Genomic DNA, 26,445 nt, shown 5'->3' with positions numbered 1-26,445 from the left:
AGATTCGTTTTCTTTGTTTCTTTCTCAACTGCCTCGCGCGTTTATATACGATTCGACTGAATAAATGACCACCAGAAATACAGACTGTACATTGACAACAAAAAGCACACACACGTTGCTTCATCCGCCATATTTTCGGAAGGAAGTTACTCGGTAACCACGGAAACATTTCGCGCACGCGCATTTCAACTACCGTGAAAGAAAACCGCAAACATTTCTTGCTAGTGTGGACAGATGCACTAAACTGTACCGGTATACTTTGTATCGATACAGTTATACCACTTTCGTACCTGTATAAGTGTGAACACAGCATAAGTGATCTCGTTACTAATACCAACTGAAACCAGACACTGTTATAGGAATGTCCTTTCAACGATTTTCACACTTTGGAGTAAACTCACACTTTCTTGAAAAGGTTCCTGTAGGTGATGATTTTCAGTTTCTCGAGGATGAGGAAGATCCCACAGCGGATGAAGAAGGTCTCGTGTTTGACGAGAGCCTCGTTCAACAACAAAAGGTTGCCCTCACTAGCAGAAGATGAAAACAGAATCAGTGATCATGATCTCGTAGAACAGCATTGCTTCATTTGTGAGGTAAAAGTTCTTTAATACTGATGTTCAAGAACAGAGCAGAGGGACGAACGGACCTCACGGCCTTAGTGACATCCGCAAACTGCATGAGATCGTACTTCTTAAGGAGCTGGTTTGTTGGCATGTGGCCCTGGAAACAGAATGGCACCAGGTCGTGAGGTTAGTATCAGCAGCAACTCAAGATTTCAATATTCAAGATTCTTGTGTTCATTGTGGAGTCTAGTGTCTCAAGACCTCAATACCAGTATGGGGGGGAATAAATTATACGTACTACAGATTCTATTAGACAATAAACACAGCCTTTCCTCTGGAAAACAATGTTACATGGTCTGTGTTTGTATACGAGGACATGATTATTATATCGTAATATATAAGAATCAATCATTTGCCTATCGCATTCAATACTGGCTTCATCAGATCCTACATGAAGGAAAATAATTTGTCAAAAGATTGCGTCAAAACCACGTTTACAGAAGAAAACCACAACAACAGGTAGTCCGAGACCAAGAAAGAAATGAAATAGCCACTTACCATATAATTACCATATAATTGGATACTTGTTTTCATATAAAGAGACACGTGATTTTTTTTTAATCGTATTTAAAAAAAAACATTTTTTCAAACTTCAAAAGTGGCACGCAAACGTAAAAGACGCGGCGCTGACTTGTGCCACTTATCCATGCCGCGTCACATAAAATACATCACAACAGTTTTAGACTAAAATTCGTAGCATCTTTCGCGCTTTTAGAAACAGCATTTTCTTTCATCATTTCTAATTCTTCCTCATTTACGGTGACAAAGTGCCTGGCTGCTATTTTGCCGAGTCGCTCGAGGTATTTATCGAGAAATAGATGACTTGCAACCACGTCATCAAAATGTGCTACGTCATGAGTGTCCGCCATGATGGTGGATATACAAAGCAACTAGGATGGCAGAAAGCGTGTCTGTAAACGATGCTGAATTTTCTCAGTATTACTACGATTTGAACGGTCGAGCGAAGATTCGATACAAAGAGAAAATAGCTATGTGTGGTTTTGAGCCATATTATTTAAAAAAAAAAAGTCAGACTTTTCTGAAGATGCTTCTACCGATCATGTGGTACCCAGATATCGTGTTCTATCTGGTTCGGCTGCCGAAGAATCAAGTCCGACCTCGGACGAAACATAGCCCATTTTCTGAGTGGGTGCCCAGTCTGGATTGTTTCTATCGTATAATTTTGCTGGCGCTCCTAGAAGCGAAATGGTAATACACGGGTTAAAATTATAACAACGACCTAGTGAACCACGACAAGAGAACGCTCATTTTACGGCAAAATTCTAGCAACACGAAATAAAATTCTTCCATGATATTATTGAGAAAGCTTTTGAATCTCACCGGAGATAAAATGATTACTGCAAACACGAGCTGTTTTGGTTTTAGCCTCGGTTAGATCAGCCGTGCTCGGCTCGTCTCCTCTCAGAGCTTCCTCGCCCTGTTTCCGAATCAAGGACGCAATTCTAAAAAAATCAGAAGGTGCCACGGTCACGAGTACTGTTGTGACCATAACCATATACAGCACAAAGATATGGCGTAGCTAAAAGAATGCTTAAAGCAGTGGAAAAACAAAGAGAGTTGCGCACGCGTGACTGTTTTGCATGGAATGTCGCTTGACCCCGCATTTGTACAGTATATCCACCAACATCCGGGTTTCCATTTTGCTTTGGCGTCACTTGCGAGTCAAGGATAGTTTGAATCTCTTGACCAATCAGCGCACGTGATTTTCTCTAACCACCTGTGTATTTATACTAACGAGATAGGAATGCAAACACACAAGGACACTGTGTGAGTTCACTAGCAAAGACAAATATCTACACTGACTTCAGTAAATGACCGTGAACACTGAAGAACGGTGTAATCTGACATGAGAAATGTAATTGGACACAAGTGGAATATTTTTTGATAAAATCAACAGCTTAAAAACAGTCCTTGGAGCCGGACTCTACGTACTAGCAACATCTTAACAGGCAGCAGGTAGATGAGAATGAGACGCTTGTTCCTCTGGCAGGAGCGATGGCTGTGCTGGAAGGAGAAGGACAAGTATTCTTCCGCTGTCGAGACATAAAAATGCAGTTGGATCTAAATTCATCTTCTCCAGGAGACGTCATAGTCTGTTGTCCTTCAATAAAGCAGAATGAGATACGAGTTCTAACCCAGTTTAAAGTCACTGTCGAACATTGCTTTGCGGCCCACGTAGTACTTGTAGGTAACTCGCTGCGCCATGCTGTAATCATCCTTCAGGTTGGAGCTGTCAATGGCCCGGATAAGAGGCTTACACAGATGCAACTTATTGATCTGATGTCAGACAACAGAAACACATCAACAAATACATAAAAAAATATATATATATACACACACACACTAGTGCATCTCAAAAAATTAGAATATTGTGAAAAAGTTCAATATTTTCCATCAGTTATTTAAGAAAGTGAAAGTGTTATATACTCAGCAAAAATAAAAACTTGACACTCATTATTTTTCAAATAGTGTTTAGAAACTTTTCTTGAAAGAGTTCTTGCTGTGATTATGGTTAAATGCATTGTCAAGGGCATTACGTCACACATTCATTCTACTGGTCGGGCCTACGTAGCACGTGCGAGAGCACTGCACGCTAAAATCACGTTTCCACGTGACACAAGTGACGTGACCTATTGATACACGTGCAATTGATCTCAGGGTAGCAGAGTAGAGTGTCATCTCAGAAAAACAAGGTTTTATGGTTAATTATTCGTTAATTTGCAATGCCACGACTGTCAAACATTCAGCGTGAACGTGCCATCGGCATGCTGAATACGGGAACATCCGTCACTGACGTTGCGAGGGTTATGGGATGCAGTCGACAGACCATCCATAATCTCCAGACACGTCTCCATCAAACTGGCACCACAGCCGACCGTAAGGAACCCTCCACAGAACTTGCAGGAGCTTGGTGCCATGTTGGGACAAATATGGCGGCGCATTCCCCAAGCTGTGTTCAGACGCATCATCCAATCCATGAGGAGACGTTGTATCGCAGTTGTGAACGCCCATGGAGGACACACCCGATATTGACATGATTTCATTAAGTTGTGACTCACAGTTTTTGATCATGGACATTGTCGTCGCATTTCCGGTGGAACCGATTCCATGACAAACATGAGCTGTATGCTATAGCATCTTTAATGACAAGATAATTGAATACAATCGTTATTTCAAACCTATTTTCCAAAATGTTCAAATTATTGACTTTGAAACGAGTGTAAAGTTTTTATTTTTGTTGAGTATATATTATAGACTCATTGCACATAAACTAAAATGTTTCAAGCATTTTTCTATTTTAATTTTAATCAGTATAGCATACAGTACAAAAACATTTTTAAAAAATCTCAAAATATTAGAATATTTCATTTCGAGTTTGAGTAAAACAGTATGAACACAGTGCATCTCTCGGTCTAGTTCAGTACACACAACCACAATCATGGGGAAGACTGCTGACTTGACTGTTGTCCAGAAGACGATCACTGATGCCCTCCACAAGGAGGGTAAGCCACAAAAGGTCATTGCTGAAAAGGCTGGCTGGAAAAGGTGCACAAGCAGCAGGGATGGCCGCAGTCTTGAGAGGATTGTCAAGAAAAGTTGATTCAAGAACTTGGGAGAGCTTCACAAGGAGTGGACTGAGGCTGGTGTCAGTGTATCAAGACCCATCACGAACAGACATCTTCAAGAAAGGGGATACAACTTTCACGTTCCTAATATCAAGCTACTCCTGACATTTAATACATCGTATTAATTTATTTTTTGCATGTGTGTGTATACTACAGTATCTTGCAAAAGTATTCGTCCCCCTTGGTGTTTGTCCTGTTTTGTCGCATTACAAGCTGGAATTAAAATGGATTTTTGGAGGGTTAGCGTCATTTGATTTACACAACATACCTACAGCTTTAAAGGTGCACATTGTTGTTTTATTGTGACACAAACAATAATTAAGATGAAAAAACAGAAATCTGGAGTGTGCATAGGTATTCACCCCCTTTCATATGAAACCTCTAAATGAATGAATGAACCCTTTATCATCACTGTTGCCAGTGAAATTGACCATCACCCTGTCCTTACAGAGGGGGAACAGGACAGGAAGACAGGGATAAAAGAAAAGGAAACACAACATGAGGAGAGATAAGGAAAAAAAGAACACCCCCCTCACTATGCTCCTGTACAGTGTGGGAACATTTAAAAAACCTTTGCACATAAGCACACAATAACACAAGTACACTTTAAACACGGGACTTGAGGGGGGGAAAGGGGAGGAGGTAGAGGTAACCCAGCGCAAGCAAGCAGCCATCTGCTCCTGCAGCCATGAAGGTGCTGGTCACGCACCCGCTTGTCACACTGGGGATAAAAATGGCGACCGCGGAAAGTTGGAGAAGGAATGTGAGGAATGAGAGAGCGTCTCCCAGCAGTAACCTTCAGGGGGAAATGTTGCCTCAGCAACGGCCTTAACCGAGGCCGGTGCTGTCTCAGGGAGCCGAATGTCAATAAGATATAAATTGTTTGGTCTCATATATAAATAAGAGCTGCTCCAACCAATTCACTTCATAAGTCACATAATGAGTTGATTAAGATCCACCTGTGTGCAATCAAAGTGTCACATGACCTGTCACATGATGTCTGTATTAATCAACCTGTTCTGGAAGGACCCTGACTTTGCAACACTACTAAGCAAGCAACATGAAAACCAAGGAGCCTCCAAACAGGTCAGAGACAAAGTTGTGGAGAAGTATAGATCAGGGTTGGGTTATAAAAATATCCCAACTTTGAATATCCCAGGGAGCCCCATTAAATCAATCCATTATCTGTAGCCACTTATCCTGTGCAGGGTCGCAGGCAAGCTGGAGCCTATCCCAGCTGACTATGGGTGAGAGGCGGGGTACACCCTGGACAAGTCGCCAGGTCACCACCAGGGCTGACACATAGACGCAGACAACCGTTCACACTCACATTCACACCTTCGGTCAACTTACAGCCACCAATTAGCCTAACCTGCATGTCTTTGGACTGTGGGGGAAACTGGAGCACTCGGTGGAAACCCACACAGACACGGGAAAACATGCAAACTCCACACAGAAAGGCCCTCGTCGGCCGCTGGGCAGTCCTAACCACTACACCACCCCACCATTAAATCCATTATAGCAAAATGGAAAGCATATGGCACCACTACAAACCTGACAAGAGAAGGCCCCCCCCACCAAAACTCACAGACCAGGCAAGGAGGGCATTAATCAGAGATGCAACAAAGACACCAAAGATAACACTGAAGGACCTGCAAAGATCCACAGCGGAGATGGGAGTATCTGTCCATAGGACCACTTTAAGCCATACATGCTACAGAGTGAGGCTTTATGGAAGAGTGGCCAGAAAAAAGCCATTGCTTAAGAAAACACATTTGGAGTTTGCCCAACAGCATGTGGCAGACTCCCCAAGTACATGGAAGATGATTGTCTGGTCAAATGAGACTAAAACTGATCTTTTTGGCCATCGTTGGAAATGCCACGTGTGGCACAAACCCAACACCCTGAGAACACCATTCCTAAAGTGAAGCATGGTGGTGGTGGCAGCATCATGCTGCGGGGATGTTTTTCATCTGCAGGGACAGGAAAGCTGGTCAGGACTGAAGGAAAGATGGATGGCACGAAATACAGGGCAATTCTGGAGGAAAACCTGTTTGAGTTAGCCAGAGGTTTGACACTGGGACAAAAGGTTCACATTCCAGCAGGACAATGACCCTAAACATACTGCTAAAGCTACACTGGAGTGGTTTAAAAAGAAACGTTTAAATGTCTTGGAATGGCCTAATCAAAGCCCAGACCTCAATCCAATTGAGAATCTGTGGCAGAACTTGAAGATTGCTGTACAGCAACGCAACCCATCTAACTTGAAGGAGTTGGAGCAGTTTTGCCTTGAGGAATGGGCAAAAATCCCAGTGGCTAGATGTGCCAAGCTAATACACCCATACCCCAAGAGACTTGCAGCAAAAGGTGGCTCTACAAAGTATTGACTTTAAGGGGGGGATACTTGGGCACACTCCAGATTTCTGTTTTTTCATCTTAATTATTGTTTGTATCACAACAAACAATAATTTTCACTTTTAAAGTTGTAGGCATGTTGTGTAAATCAAATGGTGCTAACCCTCCAAAAATCCATTTCCATTCCAGCTTGTAATGCGACAAAACAGGACAAACACCAAGGGGGACGAATACTTTTGCAAGACCCCGTATAAACTGGCTAGTTTATTGCTAACAAAGCACGAACGTGGAGTCCATCCATGTTTTTTTTTTTCCCTCCCACTTTGCACCTCAAACACATGGAAGTCGCCATTCTGAGCTTGGACTTCCCAATTCCGAGGTAAGTCGAATGCAGCAATAAGATGAGAGAAGGGCGGGGCTTCCAAAGGGTCAGTTAATATCAGAGAAATCTAACCACATGCAAGTGTCAATCATTCCAGAGTAATATGTCAATCAGCTCATCTGCTGCTTTCTTGAGGGGAAAACAGAAGACTGTTTTAGCTTTTTTTTCTAACAAAAGCAGCAGAACGGTTTGCAAGTCTGTAAATAATTGTAATCTTTCGCTTTTAATCAATTCTGCTGAATTTTTCACACCAAGTCCTGAACGTTGTCTGAAACCGTGGAACAGATGGTGGTGCGTCATTGCTGGTCTTGGAAATAAATCCCCAGTGTACTTTGCACACTTTGAAATTGTATATATAGAATGATAAAAACAGTGTGCTCTCCAAAAATATTGGCACCTTTATGCAAATTAGCAAAACTTAATATGCAACTAGTGTTCTGCACTGATAACATTATCGTGCTTGACCATGTTATTACCTTAAAATAAATCTTGAACAGCTGATTGACGAGAAACAACATCCCCCACTTCTTGGAGTCATCAATACCTGCACGACTGATTGGACAGAGAGCGCAATTGATTGACGTCACTACAGGTCTGAACCACACAAACAGCAGGATCGAGGCATGAGTACAGTGTGTGTGTGTGTATATACACTCACTTGTCGCTGGCACACACTCGGAAGCAGCCCATGAGCTGCTCTGCTGCCTTCTCCAGCATGTCTCCGACCTTTCCCTTGCCCTTCTTCTGTAACTGCTGCTCCGCCTGCACACACAAGCAAGAGCCAACTCTTAACCACATCAATTAAACCACAGCAACCTGTGAACCTCCAATAACCTGAAAAATTGACATTTTGATACCAAGACCAACTTTTCTTGTTTTAACCACCGGATGGTTTTATCCAGGCCTCTATGAGCATATGCTAAATTTCTGATATCCAATTTTCATCCAAATTAAAATTACCTGAACAACAATAGAGAGATCATATGTCGGACTTTTATCAAAAAAAGTGCAAGTCAAAGATAATGTGTGTACTCTCTCATCTCATTATCTCTAACTGCTTTATCCTGTTCTACAGGGTCGCAGGCAAGCTGGAGCCTATCCCAGCTGACTACGGGTGAAAGGCGGGGTACACCCTGGACAAGTCGCCAGGTCATCACAGGGCTGACACACAGACACAGACAACCATTCACACTCACATTCACACCTACGCTCAATTTAGAGTCACCAGTTAACCTAACCTGCATGTCTTTGGACTGTAGAGGAAACCGGAGCACCCGGAGGAAACCCACGCAGACACGAGAACATGCAAACTCCGCACAGAAAGGCCCTCGCCGGCCACGGGGCTCGAACCTGGACCTTCTTGCTGTGAGGCGACAGCGCTAACCACTACACCACCGTGCCGCCCCAGTTAAAACTTAACTGTGCAAAAAGGAAGCCTTGTGTTAACTGTGTCCAAAAGCGCCATCGGCTCCTCTGGGCTCGGAGGCATCTGGGATGGACCATCACACAGTGGAAATGTGTAGTGTGGTCAGACAAAGCAGTATTCCAGATGTTTTTTGTAAGAAATGGACACTGTGTGCTCAGGACCAACCACAAAAAAAGGACCATCCAGACTGCTACCAGCAACAAGTCCAAAAGCTAGGGTCTGTCACGGTATGGGGTTGTGTCAGTGCCCTTGGCAAAGGTAACTTACACTTCTGTGATGGAGCATTAATGCAGAAAAGTCCACAGATTTTGGAGCAACATATTCTGCCTTCAAAACGCCGTCTTTCCCAGGGAGATTTCAACAAGCCAATGCAAAACCACATTCTGCACATCTTACAAAGGCATGGCTGTGGAAGAGGGTGCCTGTCCCCTCTGTCCCCAACAGAGAACGTGTGGAGAATTTTGAAATGAAAAATATGACAGCCCCGTACTGTTACACACCTTAAGACCTGTTTGCAGGAAGAATGGGACAAAATAACACCTGAAACACTTCATCACTTGGTGTCTTCAGTCCCTCAACATCTGTCAAGTGTTGTGAGAAGAAATGGCAAATGCTTTACTGTCCCAACTTTTTTTTTTTGTTTTAAATGAGGTAAAACATCAAATAATGTGCCGTTGTATTGCTTTGACTGCAATAAAGGTGAAAGATGATTTACAAATCATTGTTTTGAAGTGCGTATCACGGGTAAATTCAGGAGCAAGATCAATGTAATTCTCCTATTTTATATTAAACTTTGGTCAAATATCTGTAACATTCTGCATTCTCTGCAATTTTTTTACCTTGCGCAATACCAGAAAAATTCAGTTGAGATCAAGCCATTTGAGGCGAATTGGTCCGCCTCTGAAAAAACTTGGCATTTGGATTTCCCGGCAAACAGTGATTTTCGTGACGTCGCGTGCGGGATGCCTCCCTCTGAATCCTACGTCAGCGCTGGTTTGTTTATGAGAAAACGACCTGGTGGTTTTCTGCAAATTTCTTCAACGTTATCGCGTAATTATTAAAATGGTTAACAGATGTATCGTAGGAGGGTGTAGCAACACCAATCATGATGGGATTAGTACTCATCGTTTCCCAAAAGACCGGACAGTGAGAGAGAAATGGGAGCGCTTGGTCTACACAGGCTGTGCACTGAAACCGTGCAAAGCTCTCGCAGCCTGCTGGCGCTTCCGCAGGTGACGTCACGAATCTGGCTCCAGACTCCCTTGGGATTTTTCCAGACGCATTTTATTTGATTTTTTTCTGCTCTAGACAGATGGCCTTGTGCAAAATTACCCTTCTGGATGAGTGTGTGTTAGGGGACATACTTCCATATAAAAAAAAATTAAAATATTGGTCCAGAATATGCACTTGAATTTTTAATTTTAACATACCATCTCAACCTTTTCTGATTTGGTGCTTTGTGTGAGACAGAGAGATTGATAGAAAAACACTGACATTTGGTATCATACACACAAAATTCCCAGCCACCAGCTCCATAGCTCTCCCGCTATCATACAACAACTACCAAGCAGGGAGCAAAAAGGGTAACGTGTTTCTTCCAAGCCAAACACATCTTTTTAAACTGTTGCTTATACAGCGATACAAGGCAATGTAACACACATGGAAGAAAGCACTATCTGTCCTCTTCCACATACAGTGCACGAGTTCACAGACTCCCAAAGACTGGCTAGCGTCACTGGCCTTCAACGCAACATCGAAACCAGTGCAGATCCGAGTGTAGAAATCGTCATACGACAGGGTTCACATGCGATTCATGAAACGTTCATATCTAACCGATAACACGGCAAGAATGATCAGGTGTTAATAAACGTGGCGTCTGGAAACCATTAGCGTTTAAATAACCATGCCCCTGAATAAGCCACGCCCCTAGACTTTACAACATTGAGAGGCACAGTATGGCGAAGAGAAACTTTTCTTCTTTGTGAGCCGTTCAAAACAGATCAGTCCTCTCTTGAAACGAGCCCTTTCCCACGGGTTCAAATAGGGTGAGTGAATAAAATAAGGGTTGCTGCGAAATTCACTTACGTTGTTGGCAAATATTCGCAGATCAAGTGTAACAGCAAACATCAGAGGTAAAGCCCTGAAAGACAAACCAAGAGTTGAACAACAGGTACCAGTTATAATCAAAAAGACTCATTCATTCAGACACTGATCAACACCTAGATAATCCCGTTTCAATGCACACGTGAACAAACGCCAGTGAGATCTTACCAGTTTTCTTCTTTATGAGCTTGAAAAGCTTTCAGGAACGATGTATGATGTTAAGGTGAACAATGGTGCTTGTGATTACAGAAGCATCGACACGACCTCTGAACGTTTCACACATCCTCTTACTTCCTACTACAGTGGTTTTCAAAGTGGGGGCCGCGGCCCCCTGGGGGCCACCAGGGGGCGCTAGGAGGCCTCAGAAAGTTGGAGGGACGATAAAAAAATTGCGGAAAAAAATTTACTTTTTTAAAATAATTATTATTAAATATATTGTAATTAGTTTTTTAAAGGTCCCATGGCATGGTGGTTTGTTGATGCTTTAAACGGGCTCGTGGAGGTTTCCGGATGTTATATCCGCAGCCTTTCTCGAAATGAACCCTCGGCACGTAAATATAGCCTCCTGGGAGAAAGCCCCATTTCAGCGCTTTTCCCAGTGCATCGTTTTGCTAATGAGAAGCAGGAGGCGGGGAAGGGTAGAGGGTGGGGGCGGGTCTTATCATTAATATTCATGACATGTAAACGTGTTACCTCTGATTGGCTAACAGCACTGTGACGCTACCTCCAGTGGGTCAGAACAAGCGGATGTGGGTGTCTTACTATGGCGAGAGAGAAGGAACAAATCGCGAAGGGAAAAATACCGCGCGCTGACATCATTAAGGTGCGACACAAGGAAATAAAATAAATTCAACAAATGTTTGGGTTTTTCCTGAACAAACAAACAAATAAAATGAACGAGTGACTTAAAAAAAAGAATGTGGGTGTCTTTGTAAAAACTGTTTTGATTGGCTATTATAACAGAGCATGCTGCATGCTTTTTGGTTTTGTAGCGCAGAGTACCTGGCTAACTGCAGGAAGCGGTTAGCTGCACAGCTAATGTAGCCATTGCAAGGCTAACGCACCGATTTTAAAACACGGCAAAACGACTTAACAGTTATACACTTACTTGTTCAGTGTTTGTTGCTGATGCGGCAGGGATGCTTGGTACAGACCCAGGCTTCAGTGACAGTTGATGTGCAAAACCTGCCCTGTACTGTCCCAAGTTGTGGAAACATTCCTCAGGAAAATGCTTCCGACAAACATACACCGTCTTAGGTAGACTCGACGGCGTATTATTGGAGTAAATAAAATTAAGCCACTGCATCTTCAGGGGCTCTCCCGTCGGCAGTAAAAACAGACTCCTTTCTGTGTTGTCACATCCATGTACAGCGCAATTTCCATGTTTGGTGGCAACTTTTGAGCTGGGTTGGGAATCCAGAGGGGGGGCGTGGGGATCATCTCCCTTGCTGACGTAGGCAAGGGAAGAGTTTATCAACGCACCGTTTTGACGCGCCATTCTCAAATGTTGGGCATAGTTTGGTTTACACATTATGAAATTTCTAGCCACTGGGGTGACTTAAGAAGGTCAGAGGAACTCATTTTAACGTTAAAAAACCTCAGAAAGTGAAAATTTCATGCCATGGGACCTTTAATCATTATTATAAAATATAATTATTAATAATAATACATCATATCGAAACGTTGTTTGCCATGCTCATCTCTCCGATTGCCTGTGACGTTGCGGTTTGCGCCATTTATCAAGCTGCTTTGCTCCTCAAGCTAGCGTATTGCTAGCGCAAAATGGACAGGTTTTTGAAGAAGAGACCGAAGGAACAAACCAACAGCCCTGCTGTGGAGGACACTGCTGCGAAAAAAACTAAGAAGTCCTGGCCAACTAAAATCCGAAAATATGAGGCAGCATACATTAAGTATGGCTTTACAGCCATACAGAAAAATGGCCATGATTGCCCGAAATGCGTCCTCTGTCTGGAGACCCTGTCAAATGAGTGCTTAAAAACCTTCGAAACTTCAGCGTCACTTGGTACAAAAACATCCAACAGATGCCGAAAAAACAGTAGATTTCTTCAGACGCAAAGAAGAGCATTTGGTCAGGCAATCTGCTGCATTCACCCAGCAAGCTACTGTCCCCGAGCGGGCCCTGAAGGCATCATTTTTAGCCTCGTACCACATTGCTCGTGCTAAAAAACCTCACTCAGCTGGAGATGATTTGATTTTACCAGCCACCAAAGACATTGTCCGAGAATTGCTTGGTGAGGATGCTGCCAAAAAAATCGATGCTGTCCCACTCTCTGATCACACCGTGAGCCGACGGATTGGTGACATGGCTCAAGACGTATCTGCTCAGCTGTCGGAGCAGGTGAGAGCCAGCGAATACTTCGCACTTCAGCTGGATGAGAGCACAGATTTATCCAATGAGGCCCAACTGCTTGTGTACATCAGATTTATTTCACAGGAAAGATTTGTGGAGGAAATACTATTTTGTAAAGCACTTGAAAGAAGAACTACTGGGAAAGACATTTTTCAAGTTTTGGACGATTACATCGAGTCTAACGGATTGGACTGGACCCGTTGTGTGGGGGCGTGTTTGGACGGAGCCGCCGCAATGACTGGGAAGATCAGTGGAGTGACCGCGCTCATTAAGCAGAAGGCCCCGCATGTAGTGGCCACACACTGCATGCTCCATCGCGAGGCACTGGTCGCAAAAAGGATGGATAACGAGTTGAATCAGGTACTGCAGGAGGTTATACAGTTTATTGTTCAGTGCGAAAATATGTGTGTTGAAAACATGTTAGTTAATAATATTCTTATGCTAAACAAATGTAACAATTATTGAATAAAAGTAAGAGAAAACATTCTAAAAGTTGATGTTTCTTTACATATTTTGTAGCATTGTCTGTGGGTTTGCAAAGGGGGTCCCCGGCCAGAAGCTAATGCTGTTTGGGGGGCCTTGGCATGGAAAAGTTTGGGAACCCCTGTTCTACTACACACAAGATCTTATTTATACTTCCAGGAAAGGATATTGCACCACCACTGTCTGACATTTGTATGCCTCCACAAAGTCATGGTTTGCCACAGCATAAGTGCATCTGAAAGAGATAAAAGAAAAAAAAAAAACACAGAAACCCATCTTTGAGGAGTTTATATAATTTAGGTTTTAGTGCCAGAAATACCCTGTGACTAAGCATACCTACCTCAGATGTGCAGCAACCATCTCATCGTAAGGAGGCTCCAGCACCTGCTGACATTTATCCTCCGGACTGGATAACTATCGACACAAAACAAGCCTTCGTCGCAGATTTCACACAACTAGATGCAGGCTGAACCATTTTCAATAGGACAGTTTTTCTAAAGGTTTCTTGATAAAGATCACGCCCTTAAATCCAATACGTCATATATCCCTTGACATAAAGCTAATTAACATGCGCCCTTAATCAATTATCAAATGTATGCGTTTTAATCAGCGTGGTTTAAAGGAATACGCCAACGTTCTCAACACAAATAAGACTAGAATGTCAACATCTTTCTGGACTGAATCCGTGAAGAACAGACTCAGGCGTACTTTAAACTATAATCGTTACAATACAAGTCTAAGCGCAGCTGTTTCTGAGTCAACATTTATTTAAAATTGATCTTAGAATTTTGTAGAATATTTGAATGAATTCTTCAAAGACTTTTGCTACTTCAGCTCTGAAGTTTGTTTATACCACAGCGCTAGTTAGAAACTGGTGATTAATTTTCTACAACAGCAGCTCTAATAGTAGTTCCAGCTGCGAGGTAAATAACAGGTTTATAGTCGCAGTCTCGTCCAAAAGTATTGGAACGACAGGGCCAGTCCTTTTGTTTTCATGATACACTGAAGACATTCGGGTTCGAGATCAAAAGATGAATGAGACAATAGGTCAAGCCTTCATTTCTTCAGGCTTGTCATACTTGAGTCCCTGTGCATTCTCTTTTATCAGGGAGTGTGAAGTATTCTGTCAGAGATGGTTGGGAGACGGGTGTAAGTGCAGAAGGTGTGTTTATTAAGACGAGTGAAAAGGGTAAACAATCCAGAACGGCAGGCAAAATTGTAAAACGGGCAACAGGTCGAGCGAGGCACAAACAGGCCATCGTAGACTCGGTAGAATCCAAGACGAGAAACAGGAAATCAGGAAACCAAACAAGGAAATAAGGCTTGGTAATGTGTCAGCAACGCAACTCAATACTTCGCAAAGTAAGTGTGTTTTCACAGTTTTTATACAAGCGTGCTGATTGCGCCTTAATCCTGTGCAGGTGCAAGAGAGAGCACGCTTGGCATGTGCACGGTCCGGAGCGCACCCGAGAGCCTATCTTATGCACGCGCCAAGGCGCGCAGGTGTGACATTCTTGCATGAAATTAGTACAAAAATTAATGTAGATATAAATATATCTTATGCCAAATTATTATAGCATGTTACAAAAAACAAAGAAAAAATCCGAGTCCGAGTCCAAGTCATCAGTACTCAAGTTTAAGTCAAGTCATGAGTCGGACTCGAGTACTACAAGCTTGGTATCATGCTAGCCGAATGGAATATATCTGATAAACCATGAAAAAAAGCCAGCCAATATTATTTTTATACATACACTCTTCATATCAGTATTCTCAAAGGCCGATGCCAGCTTACCCACGCCTCGGTGCTGTTAGCGCGGCAACCCAGTTCCCTTCTCACTGGTGTAGTGTTAGCACAGGCCAGTGCTAGCGCAGCCAAGCCAAATATTATAATTTTTTTCCCCTGTGTAATTTACTTAGTTACTTTTAAAATCAAACATTGACAGCTACACACAATGGAGCGACCTGGCAGCCAAAATTCTCTCAAAATCTTCCACTTTTAATGAAGTAAACCTCACAGCTGTGTTTGTTTACAAACAGTCACAGTCATTCGCTAGCGCTGAAGTTTTACATCTCTGATGTGTCTCTTTTCCAGTTTTTTGATGTCCGTTGGTCTGTTTTTCTCCTGTAAATATGCATGAACATATAATGAAGTTTTGGTAGCCTTTCAGGTGTTCAGTGCGTCTTTAATTTCAGTTTATTTATTTAGTGCTTAAACCTAGCATTGGATTAGCCTCATCTTCTCTCTTACCCGGCCGACAAAGAAATGATTGTGCGCATGCGCAGCAGAAAAGTTGTGTCATTGGATCTTCACGAGTGCCGATGTGACGTCATGTTGTCTTGACAACGTGCAATATTATAACAATATTGCACGCTCATTCTGCATTGGGAGAGTGGCGTAATACATGGAGGATAAGTGATAATATTGCATGCCATCAATAAACCCACTAGAAGGGAATAAAATACAGTGGGGCAAAAAAGTATTTAGTCAGTCACCAATTGTGCAAGTTCTCCCACTTAAAAAGATGAGAGAGGCCTGTAATTATCATAGGTATACTTCAACTATGAGAGACAGAATGAGAAAAAAAATCCAGAAAATCACATTGTCTGATTTTTAAAGAATTTATTTGCAAATTATGGTGGAAAATAAGTATTTGGTCAATAACAAAAGTTCATCGCAATACTTTGTTATATACCCTTTGTTGGCAATGACAGAGGTCAAACGTTTTCTGTAAGTCTTCACAAGGTTTCCACACACTGTTGCTGGTATTTTGGCCCATTCCTCCATGCAGATCTCCTCTAGAGCAGTGATGTTTTGGGGCTGTCGCTGGGCAACACGGACTTTCAACTCCCTCCAAAGATTTTCTGTGGGGTTGAGATCTGGAGACTAGCTAGGCCACTCCAGGACCTTGAAATGCTTCTTACGAAGCCACTCCTTCCTTCGTTGCCCGGGTGGTGTGTTTCGGATCATTGTCATGCTGAAAGACCCAGCCACGTTTCATCTTCAATGCCCTTGCTGATGGAAGGAGGTTTTCACTCAAAATCTCACGATACATGGCCCCATTCATTCTTTCCTTTACACGGATCAGTCGTCCTGGTCCCTTTGCAGAAAAACAGCCCCAAAGCATGATGTTTCCACCCCCATGCTTCACAGTAGGTATGGTGTTCTTTGGATGCAACTCGGCATTCTTTCTCCTCCAAACACGACAAGTTGAGTTTTTACCAAAAAGTTCTATTTTGGTTTCATCTGACCATATGACATTCTCCCAGTCCTCTTCTGGATCATCCAAATGCTCTCTAGCAAACTTCAGACGGGCCTGGACATGTACTGGCTTAAGCAGGGGGACACATCTGGCACTGCAGGATTTGAGTCCGTGGCGGCGTAGTGTGTTACTGATGGTAGCCTTTGTTACTTTGGTCCCAGCTCTCTGCAGGTCATTCACTAGGTCCCCCCGTGTGGTTCTGGGATTTTTGCTCACCGTTCTTGTGATCATTTTGACCCCACAGGGTGAGATCTTGCTTGGAGCCCCAGATCGAGGGAGATTATCAGTGGTCTTGTATGTCTTCCATTTTCTAATAATTGCTCCCACAGTTGATTTCTTCACACCAAGCTGCTTACCTATTGCAGATTCAGTCTTCCCAGCCTGGTGCAGGTCTACAATTTTGCTTTTGGTGTCCTTTGACAGCTCTTTGGTCTTGGCCATAGTGGAGTTTGGAGTGTGACTGTTTGAGGTTGTGGACAGGTGTCTTTTATACTGATAACGAGTTCAAACAGGTGCCATTAATACAGGTAACGAGTGGAGGACAGAGGAGCCTCTTAAAGAAGAAGTTACAGGTCTGTGAGAGCCAGAAATCTTGCTTGTTTGTAGGTGACCAAATACTTATTTTACCGAGGAATTTACCAATTAATTCATTAAAAATCCTACAATGTGATTTCCTGGATTCTTTCCCCCTATTCTGTCTCTCATAGTTGAAGTGTACCTATGATGAAAATTACAGGCCTCTCTCATCTTTTTAAGTGGGAGAACTTGCACAGTTGGTGGCTGACTAAATACTTTTTTGCCCCACTGTACATTTTTTATTCAATCAAAACGTGTCCTGCATGTATAATAATTCCCAATATTTCATTCCAGGGCGGCACGGTGGTGTAGTGGTTAGCGCTGTCGCCTCACAGCAAGAAGGTCCTGGGTTCGAGCCCCGGGGCCGGCGAGGGCCTTTCTGTGTGGAGTTTGCATGTTCTCCCCGTGTCCGCGTGGGTTTCCTCCGGGTGCTCCGGTTTCCCCCACAGTCCAAAGACATGCAGGTTAGGTTAACTGGTGACTCTAAAATTGACCGTAGGTATGAATGCGAGTGTGAATGGTTGTCTGTGTCTATGTGTCAGCCCTGTGATGACCTGGCGACTTGTCCAGGGTGTACCCCGCCTTTCGCCCGTAGTCAGCTGGGATAGGCTCCAGCTCGCCTGCGACCCTGTAGAAGGATAAAGCGGCTAGAGATAATGAGATGAGATTTCATTCCAATGACGTCACTCCCAGTGTTTTCCCACTGACTAGACGTGCGTTGTCAAAATGGCAAACCGATTTAAAATTAAAATGATTTTGATTAAGTTGCCTTTTTTTTGTAGACATGTCCATATAATAGAAAGACCATTACACAGTGGCATGAAAATATGAAGTTTAGGTTCTTGTATTGAAAAATATACTCACCACTCGAAGATAAACTTCATATCTTCATGCAACTATGTAATATCCTCTATTTATTGCAGATTGCGTCATGAATGAATATGCGTTTGAAATATGGGTGCAAAATTATTTTTTCCTTTATGTATTTAATTTCTCATAACTCAGAAAGTTTGATCTCTTACCAAAATGGTACTACAACATGAGAAATAAATACCAGAATTTGAAAACTCTGACATGTTTAAATGTGGAGATACAGAGGGCTACAAAAATGCTCCAAAACACTTTTTTTTTTTTAAAACACAGATTTCAACAAAAGTGGTAAATATGCAATTGAAGATCTTCAGTTGCAGTATTTAAAAATATACCTAGGAACAATTCCTGAACTCTTCATACATCGAGTTTATATAGTTCAAAAGTTATGGCTTATGGAACTTCAGAGATTTTTTTCTATATCACTCATTTTTAGGGTAAAATTCAAGCCACGCCCCTTATTCATGCCCCTGTATCTCTAAAACTAACAAAGATGTAAGGCTGAAAGTTTGCACACTATTTATTGGGACTAATGACATTAATATTCGGAAGTGAATCTGGACTGGCCAGGCGGGAACACTTTCTGAAATCTGGCGATTTGAGGTGGACTGACCCCCTTGTTTTAGAGCTGTGAATTCTAAACAAATAAAATGGACAATATCTTATTGCTCAATAAATAAAATTATTATCCATACGGGCCACTTTTTCTATGGAATAAAAACATGTATTCTATTCCCTTGTAGTGGGTTTATTGATGGCATGCGATATTGTTATCATCTCGCTTATCCTCCATGTATTACACCACTCTCCCCAATGGAGAATGAGCGTGCAATATTGATACAATATTGCATGTTGTCAAGAAAACACAACGTCACACACAAAGATTCAACGACAAAACTTTTCTGTTGCGCATGCGCACAATCATTTCTTTGTTGGCCGGGAGAGAGAGAAAACGGGGTTAATTCAGTGCTCGGTTTAAGCACTAAATAAATAAACTGAAACTAAAGACACGCTGAAAACCTGAAATGCTACAAAAACTTCATTATATATTCTTCATGCATATTTACAAGAGAAAAACAGACCAACGGACATCAAAAAGCTGGAAAAGAGAGCAATAACGGAAATGTAAAGCGACGGAGACTTTTACAAGAGGACCTCACTTATGCCCCTTTTCCACCAAAGCAGTTCCAGGGCTGGTTCGGGGCCAGTGCTTAGTTTGGAACCGGGTTTTCTGTTTCCACTGACAAAGAACTGGCTCTGGGGCCAGAAAAACCGGTTCCAGGCTAGCACCAACTCTCTGCTGGGCCAGAGGAAAGAACCGCTTACGTCAGCGGGGGGCGGAGTTGTTAAGACCAACAACAATAACAAGACCGTGAAAGATCGCCATTTTTAAGCGACGAGAAGCAGCAGCTGTACAAACGCGAAGTCATCCATTATTATTATTGTTGCTGCTGCTGCTTCTTCCGTGTTGTTTTTGCTTTGATACTCGCGCCAAGGTTTATGCAAACGTAGCAACGTAATGACGTATACAACGACGTAACTGACGTATACAGCGACGTAATGACGTGGCTTCTCTTAGCACCGCGAGCTATGGAAAAGCAAACTGGTTCTCAGCTAGCTTGCAAGTTGAACGAGTTGTGAACCAGCACCGGCCCTGAACCAGCCCTGGAACTGATTTGGTGGAAAAGGGGTATTATAGACTTCACTCAGCAAAGCCCTTTTGTTTTGAACAACTGCAATGTAATAATTAACTACAACCAAAAGTAAGTGAACTTGAACCGTCAACCTGTATATAGCCTGTATATAAGTTGGGTTGTTGCTCAGGCTTTTTGGACTTGTACCATTTTTATTGTTAGAACTTTGACTTTGTACATTGGATCGACAGACATTGATTTACATTCGATCAGAATCAGCATTCAATATTGGTAAGTTCCCACATTTTGTGCAATTTTTTTTACCTTGCGCAATACCAGAAAAATTCAGTTGAAATCAAGCCATTTGAGGCGAATTGGTTCGCCTCTGAAAAAACTTGGCGTTTGGATTTCCCGGCAAACATTGATTTTCGTGACGTCGCGTGCGGGACGCCTCCCTCTGAATCCTACGCCAGCGCTGGTTTGTTTATGAGAAAACGACCTGGTGGTTTTCTGCAAATTTCTTCAACGTTATCACGTAATTAGTAAAATGGTTAACAGATGTATCGTAGAGGGGTGTAGCAACATTACACTCTTCATCCAAAGGTGAAATAACATTGCGCTCAGATGACAATTCCATATTTCATTGCAAAAATCACTAGCTGCTAAACTTGGTCTACACAGGCTGTGCACTGAAACCGTGCAAAGCTCTTGCAGCCTGCTGGCGCTTCCGCAGGTAACGTCACGAATCTGGCTCCAGACTCTCTTGGGATTTTCCAGAATTTGATCCAGGATATGCCCTTTAAATAGTTAGTGTTGTGATATAAAACAAAAGGAATCCTGCCTTACCTGTAGTCGAGGATTGGCTACATGTGGGTGTTTGAAAGACAGCAGCTCTGCAGAGAAAATGCCTTCTCTGTTGTCAATGGCCTCCTGGATCTACAGGATAGACTGCTGTTAGAGTATACAGTATTTTATACTGGATAAGTGATTTATTTCAGCCAGTGTTACTCAGTACAAACCAAACCCACCTGCTGGAGATATTGATTGATCGTGATGTGAGCCATTCTGATCTTGGGATTCAATCTGAAATAATATGAATGAATGAATGAATGAATGAATGAAATATTTAAATTTACATGAAGCCACTCAGTGTACTGTTTTTATATCTCAACCACATCACTAAAGCTATTAACCTAACATGACCAGACGTCCCGGTTTGACCGGGACAGTCCTGATTTTGAGTTGCGTGTCCCCAGTCCCGACAAAGGTCCGTCGGGATGCTGAAATGTCCCGGTTACAGCAATCATATATAGCCAACGAGATGTCAATAAAGCTTCTAGCAATTCAGCATCAATGTGTGTGTGCGCAGTCAACCTTACAATGTTGCAATATAGAGGCCGCGTTATAACATTTTTTTCGCTAGCGGCTGTCAACTACTACGCAACAATGCCAAACAGATGAGCGCTGGGCGGAGATGTTCGTGCACTTCAAGAGTAGGGAGATTCCTTACAGCAATGTCAGCCAGCTTTGCCAGTTTGCCATGTGCCTACCTGGCACCAATGCTCCAGTTGAGTGAATATTTTCACTCATGAGTAACACCTGGACTGACGAGAGGAATCGCATGACCGTACCTGCTCTCAAAGCCTTGCTCATTACCCAGGCCAATTTCAACGATACTTGCTCGCAGTTTCCCAGCAGGCTCTCGGGCAATAAAGCGCTACTGGAGCAAATTCACTCATCATGTAAATATATGCAATAAAATGTCATCTTCTTTAGGGTGGTTGGGTTGGGTGGCTGTGTTTCTGAAGCATTTTTTGTTGTCTTTCATCTGTCTTTAATCTGTATCACAGATTGTCTTGACTTGTTTGATGCCGTTGTCAACTCAGGGTTCACGTTTTCAAAATAGTTAATAGCCTACCATACGTCAACCTTTGGTCAATCAAACCTGTATAGCCAACCTCCAAAATCCGTATTTCCCTTATAAAACCCTTATAAGATGCAAATTAAAATAATTTACCTAAAATTTGAATGATAATTAACAATATGTCCAAGTTACTTTTTATTCAATATTAATAACAATAAACCTTCAGAATGAATACAAAGCTCCAATGTTTGACAAAAACACAAAGTGTCACTCTAATGTTCTGAATTGTACTCCATGACAGCTTTTTTAGCACTCTGCACCAATACCTCACGAGGCTGCATGTCACAGCAAGTGTCTGTGTTGATCTTGCCGGAGTGCCCATTCAGAATCTTTTCAGTCGCTAGTGAAAGTCGTTCAGGTGGAAATACACTTTTCAAACAAAATGTTACTTCCTGGTTGGCGGGATTCTCGCAATGCGGTGTGCGCATGATCAAAAGTGGAACGAAGTCTCGCTACCACAAGATAACACGCGATTTCATAAGACTCTTTACTGGCTCTCTGTGCTTTCTGTGGTGTGCAGTACGTTTGAAAATGTTATGCGCTCTGTTATCATCGTGGGAATTGATTATAGCTCTAAATAAATATTGAAGTTTTTTTAAAGAATCCATATAACTTTATTTGTACACCCGTATACTACATTTATTGAATCAAATCTGTATAAAATACGGACATTCCGTACAGGTTGACATGTATGGCCTACACTGGTTAAGATTAAACAGAGGCATTTTGGGTAAAGGTTCAGAGGTGACAACGGTTAGGCTCATGCGCTCATTCCTGTTACAATGCATAGCCTATTGTTTAAAAAAGTTCATCGCATAAAATGTTGATGTTAATATGCAAGCAATGCATTTTCTTGGCGTTTTCACAAAGGTGAAATAAATCAGTTGAAAATTTAGGCTATAGAGGGATTTCACTGACGTCACCCGAAACCGGAAGTAAACAGACCCTGCACCATTTTGGAAGACCAACAAACTCGTGATTAGGGGGAAATAACGGCAGCGGTATGTGAACCCACGAGAATAAAGTGGAGTGGCAAACAACTTAAACAAACAAATCTGAGCTGTTTTATTTATTGGCCCAACAGTAGACTTGAAAGAAACCTGTGTGAGACTTGGCAAAAAACTGTGGATATAATGGATAAGTCTGTGCATGATCTGCGGACACTGAGGTAAGCAAACACAAGAAATTCAGATTTAAAACATGCTAAATTGGCCCCAAGTTGATAACTGTATGAGGAGCAAGCCTCTCAGACTTCTACAACTTAATAATAATAATAATAATAATAATAATAATAAAGGATGGTTTGGGGCTTGCTCTCCCTCCTATTATATAAATAAAGCATAGTTGTTGTGTAGGCATATATCATAAATACATGTATAATTTGGATAAATTAACCTAAATTATGGATACCTTAATAGTAACAAGAAGTATTCATTTTTCAACTGAAAAGATATATTATTAAAAGATAAATATCAACAAGATTACCTTGGCCATAACTATGCGTAGGTTATTCTTAATAACAGCTGTAATATCACGAACCAAGCCACTAACAACATAATTGTAAGCCTGTAGCCCTTTGTAGGCTTTCAAGTCATCAGCAGTGTAGGCACTGGGTGTAAACAACAAATAGTTTACAATGTCTGGGTAGCAAACAGATGGCAGAATTGGTGTCCGGTCCTCCTTATGTTTCCATTCTCCCTTGCCCCGAGTCTTATCATATGGGTCAAACCCATCAATCACAGCCAGTTTCTCCACATACCGTGCCCTTTCTGCAGCTGGTAATGTACTCACATAACCAGAATTATCAGCCATCGTGTCACTTCACTCTCGCTCGAAGTTTGTTTTATATTGTGAGTATGTATGTATGTACTTGAGGTCTTCCAAAATGGCGCCCTAACAAAATCTCGCGGTACGGTGACGTCACGCGCCGCGAGATTTTGTTAGGCGCCATATTGGAAGACCAAGTACATGCACTCACAATATAAAACAAAGTACGAGCGAGAGTAAAGTGACACGATGGCTGATAATTCTGGTTATGTGAGTACATTACCAGCTGCAGAAAGGGCACGGTATGTGGAGAAACTGGCTGTGATTGATGGGTTTGACCCATATGATAAGACTCGCGGCAAGGGAGAATGGAAACATAAGGAGGACCGGACACCAATTCTGCCATCTGTTTGCTACCCAGACATTGTAAACTATTTGTTGTTTACACCCAGTGCCTACACTGCTGATGACTTGAAGGCCTACAAAGGGCTACAGGCTTACAATTATGTTGTTAGTGGCTTGGTTCGTGATATTACAGCTGTTATTAAGAATAACCTACACATAGTTATGGCCAAGGTAATCTTGTTGATATTTATCTTTTAATAATATATCTTTTCAGTTGGGGCGGCACGGTGGTGTAGTGGTTAGCGCTGTCGCCTCACAGCAAGAAGGTCCGGGTTCGAGCCCCGTGGCCGGCGAGGGCCTTTCTGTGCGGAGTTTGCATGTTCTCCCCGTGTCCGCGTGGGTTTCCTCCGGGTGCTCCGGTTTCCCCCACAGTCCAAAGACATGCAGGTTAGGTTAACTGGTGACTCTAAATTGACTGTAGGTGTGAATGTGAGTGTGAATGGTTGTCTGTGTCTATGTGTCAGCCCTGTGATGACCTGGCGACTTGTCCAGGGTGTACCCCGCCTTTCGCCCGTAGTCAGCTGGGATAGGCTCCAGCTTGCCTGCGACCCTGTAGAACAGGATAAAGTGGCTAGAGATAATGAGATGAGATCTTTTCAGTTGAAAAATTAATACTTCTTGTTACTATTAAGGTATCCATAATTTAGGTTAATTTATCCAAATTATACATATGTATTTACGATATATGCCTACACAACAACTATGCTTTATTTATATAATAGGAAGGAGAGCAAGCCCCAAACCATCCTAAATTATTATTATTATTAAATTGTAGAAGTCTGGGAGGCTTGCTCCTCATCCAGTTATCAACTTGGGGCCAATTTAGCATGTTTTAAATCTGAATTTCTTGCGTTTGCTTACCTCAAAGTGTCCGCAGATCATGCACATTATCCATTATATCCACAGTTTTTTGCCAAGTCTCACACAGGTTTCTTTCAAGTCTACTGTTGGGCCAATAAATCATAAATAAAACAGCTCAGATTTGTTTGTTTAAGTCGTTTGCCACTCCACTTTATTCTCGTGGGTTCACATACCGCTGCCGTTATTTCCCCCTAATCACGAGTTTGTTGGTCTTCCAATATGGCGCAGGGTCTGTTTACTTCCGGTTTCGGGTGACGTCAGTGAAATCCCTCTATTGGCCTATTCCCTATCATCACATCTGCTGTCTGATTTTCTTACTTTAACTGAATTGTGATAGAAGTGCATGTAGAGAACAAGAAAATACTTGATCATTCTCTGAAGTGTTGATAAAAGTGAGCTTCTACAAAATGATAAAAGCACCTGTCTGAGCCGACGCATGTTTACATCAAACCGCGTGGGCGTGCACGAGTATCACGGTTGTAGACTCGGGAAATCTGGCCACCCTACCGTATATTACCCAGTTACAGTAAATGAGCAGTGATGGACCAGAACCGACCCCCTGCACACAGCAGCTGAACCGCAGCCTCTACCTGTACACCTCTACAGTGCACTGCACTTCATAAACCGGAAGCTCAATGTATATAAACAGCATCACTGGTCCAACATAGCCGAGCTACCAGACTTATGGTGCGTTCATGTGTTATGGGAATTATGGTAAATACCAAACGTCGACATGGAAAGCACACATGAACGCCTCCTCTTGTGGTGTTTTCCACTGGGCAACTCGGAGAAAATTTTGATACACGAGTTGCCGAGATGAGATGAACTTTAACCTTTTCAACATGGCGGCGAGCAGTACAAGACTACGGAAAGCTGACTCTCACCTTTTAAACGAGTCATGTTATGGATATTATATTATTATAATACGTATATTATAGCCTAATACAAAATATTCTGTGGCTGTCCAAAGAACGCCAACAATGATCTAGATACTGGCTACAGCCAAATTTCCAAAAACTGCGTGGCATTCAATGTGTTAAGAAAATCTCTACTTGTCATGATGAGGAAATATTCAGCATTTTTTGACTTTTGATAACTCATATTCCTGCTGCAGCTGATGAACAAGGCAATCTATACTTGTTTTAGCCAAATAACAGGCCTGATTCTGAATCTGGTCCACCATCTTTAATTTGTCAACAACAACAAAAGCATGTGAACACAACACACTGATAAATACCACTTCCCAACTGGAAAATATCATCGTCCCATAGCACATGAACGCAGCATTAGCCTACATGCTAACTACGCTAAAGCTAACTTTGGGTCATGACCAGGACTAGATATAAACTGTATTTAATAATAATGATAATAATAATAATAAACACCTGTACACGGTCACATCAGGTTCTGAGAAGCTAAGCGTGCACGAGCGTTTAAATTCACCCGGATACCATCAGAGAAGCACTTCCTGTTTACCATCGCTAGCTGAAAATTCAACTCACGCAGATTCGCAACATTTTTAACGCTCTGTATTGCACATTATACATAAAATGTTTTATTTAATTCAACCCGGCTACTGACATTTATTGGCCTTATACATCAGGTTTTATTTCACTAAAATCTTATTTTTATTTATTTTTTATTTTTTTTTTGGGGGGGGTTACTTATGGTCCTATTGTCTTGTCTATTTACTTAACCACTGTGGAGAAATAAAGTTAAACAAATAATAGATAGATAGAAAGCACAACTTTATTCATC

At 42.2% G+C, this 26,445-nt stretch overlaps 1 protein-coding gene across 1 annotated transcript in view; it reads right to left on the bottom strand.

The window, feature by feature from the left end:
• pcid2 (PCI domain containing 2) overlaps positions 1–26,179 on the bottom strand; it is a 41,973-nt gene extending 15,794 nt beyond the window's left edge. Inside the window, exons 1-13 of the mRNA XM_060898673.1 lie at positions 26,073–26,179; positions 20,759–20,813; positions 20,577–20,666; positions 13,731–13,804; positions 13,560–13,625; positions 10,705–10,746; positions 10,519–10,573; positions 7,666–7,769; positions 7,484–7,559; positions 2,780–2,921; positions 2,577–2,677; positions 647–720; positions 402–527 (exon numbers count right to left, since the gene is read on the bottom strand). Of these exons, the coding sequence (XP_060754656.1) occupies positions 402–527; positions 647–720; positions 2,577–2,677; positions 2,780–2,921; positions 7,484–7,559; positions 7,666–7,769; positions 10,519–10,573; positions 10,705–10,746; positions 13,560–13,625; positions 13,731–13,804; positions 20,577–20,666; positions 20,759–20,794 (986 nt within the window). The 5' untranslated portion in view covers positions 20,795–20,813; positions 26,073–26,179. The remainder of the gene's footprint in view (positions 1–401; positions 528–646; positions 721–2,576; positions 2,678–2,779; positions 2,922–7,483; positions 7,560–7,665; positions 7,770–10,518; positions 10,574–10,704; positions 10,747–13,559; positions 13,626–13,730; positions 13,805–20,576; positions 20,667–20,758; positions 20,814–26,072) is intronic.
• Positions 26,180–26,445: the final 266 nt, after the last annotated feature.

The sequence above is a fragment of the Neoarius graeffei genome, chromosome 18 (genome assembly GCF_027579695.1).
Source record: "Neoarius graeffei isolate fNeoGra1 chromosome 18, fNeoGra1.pri, whole genome shotgun sequence".
Classification (NCBI taxonomy): domain Eukaryota; kingdom Metazoa; phylum Chordata; class Actinopteri; order Siluriformes; family Ariidae; genus Neoarius; species Neoarius graeffei.
This window is presented reverse-complemented; position numbering and strand designations above follow the sequence as displayed.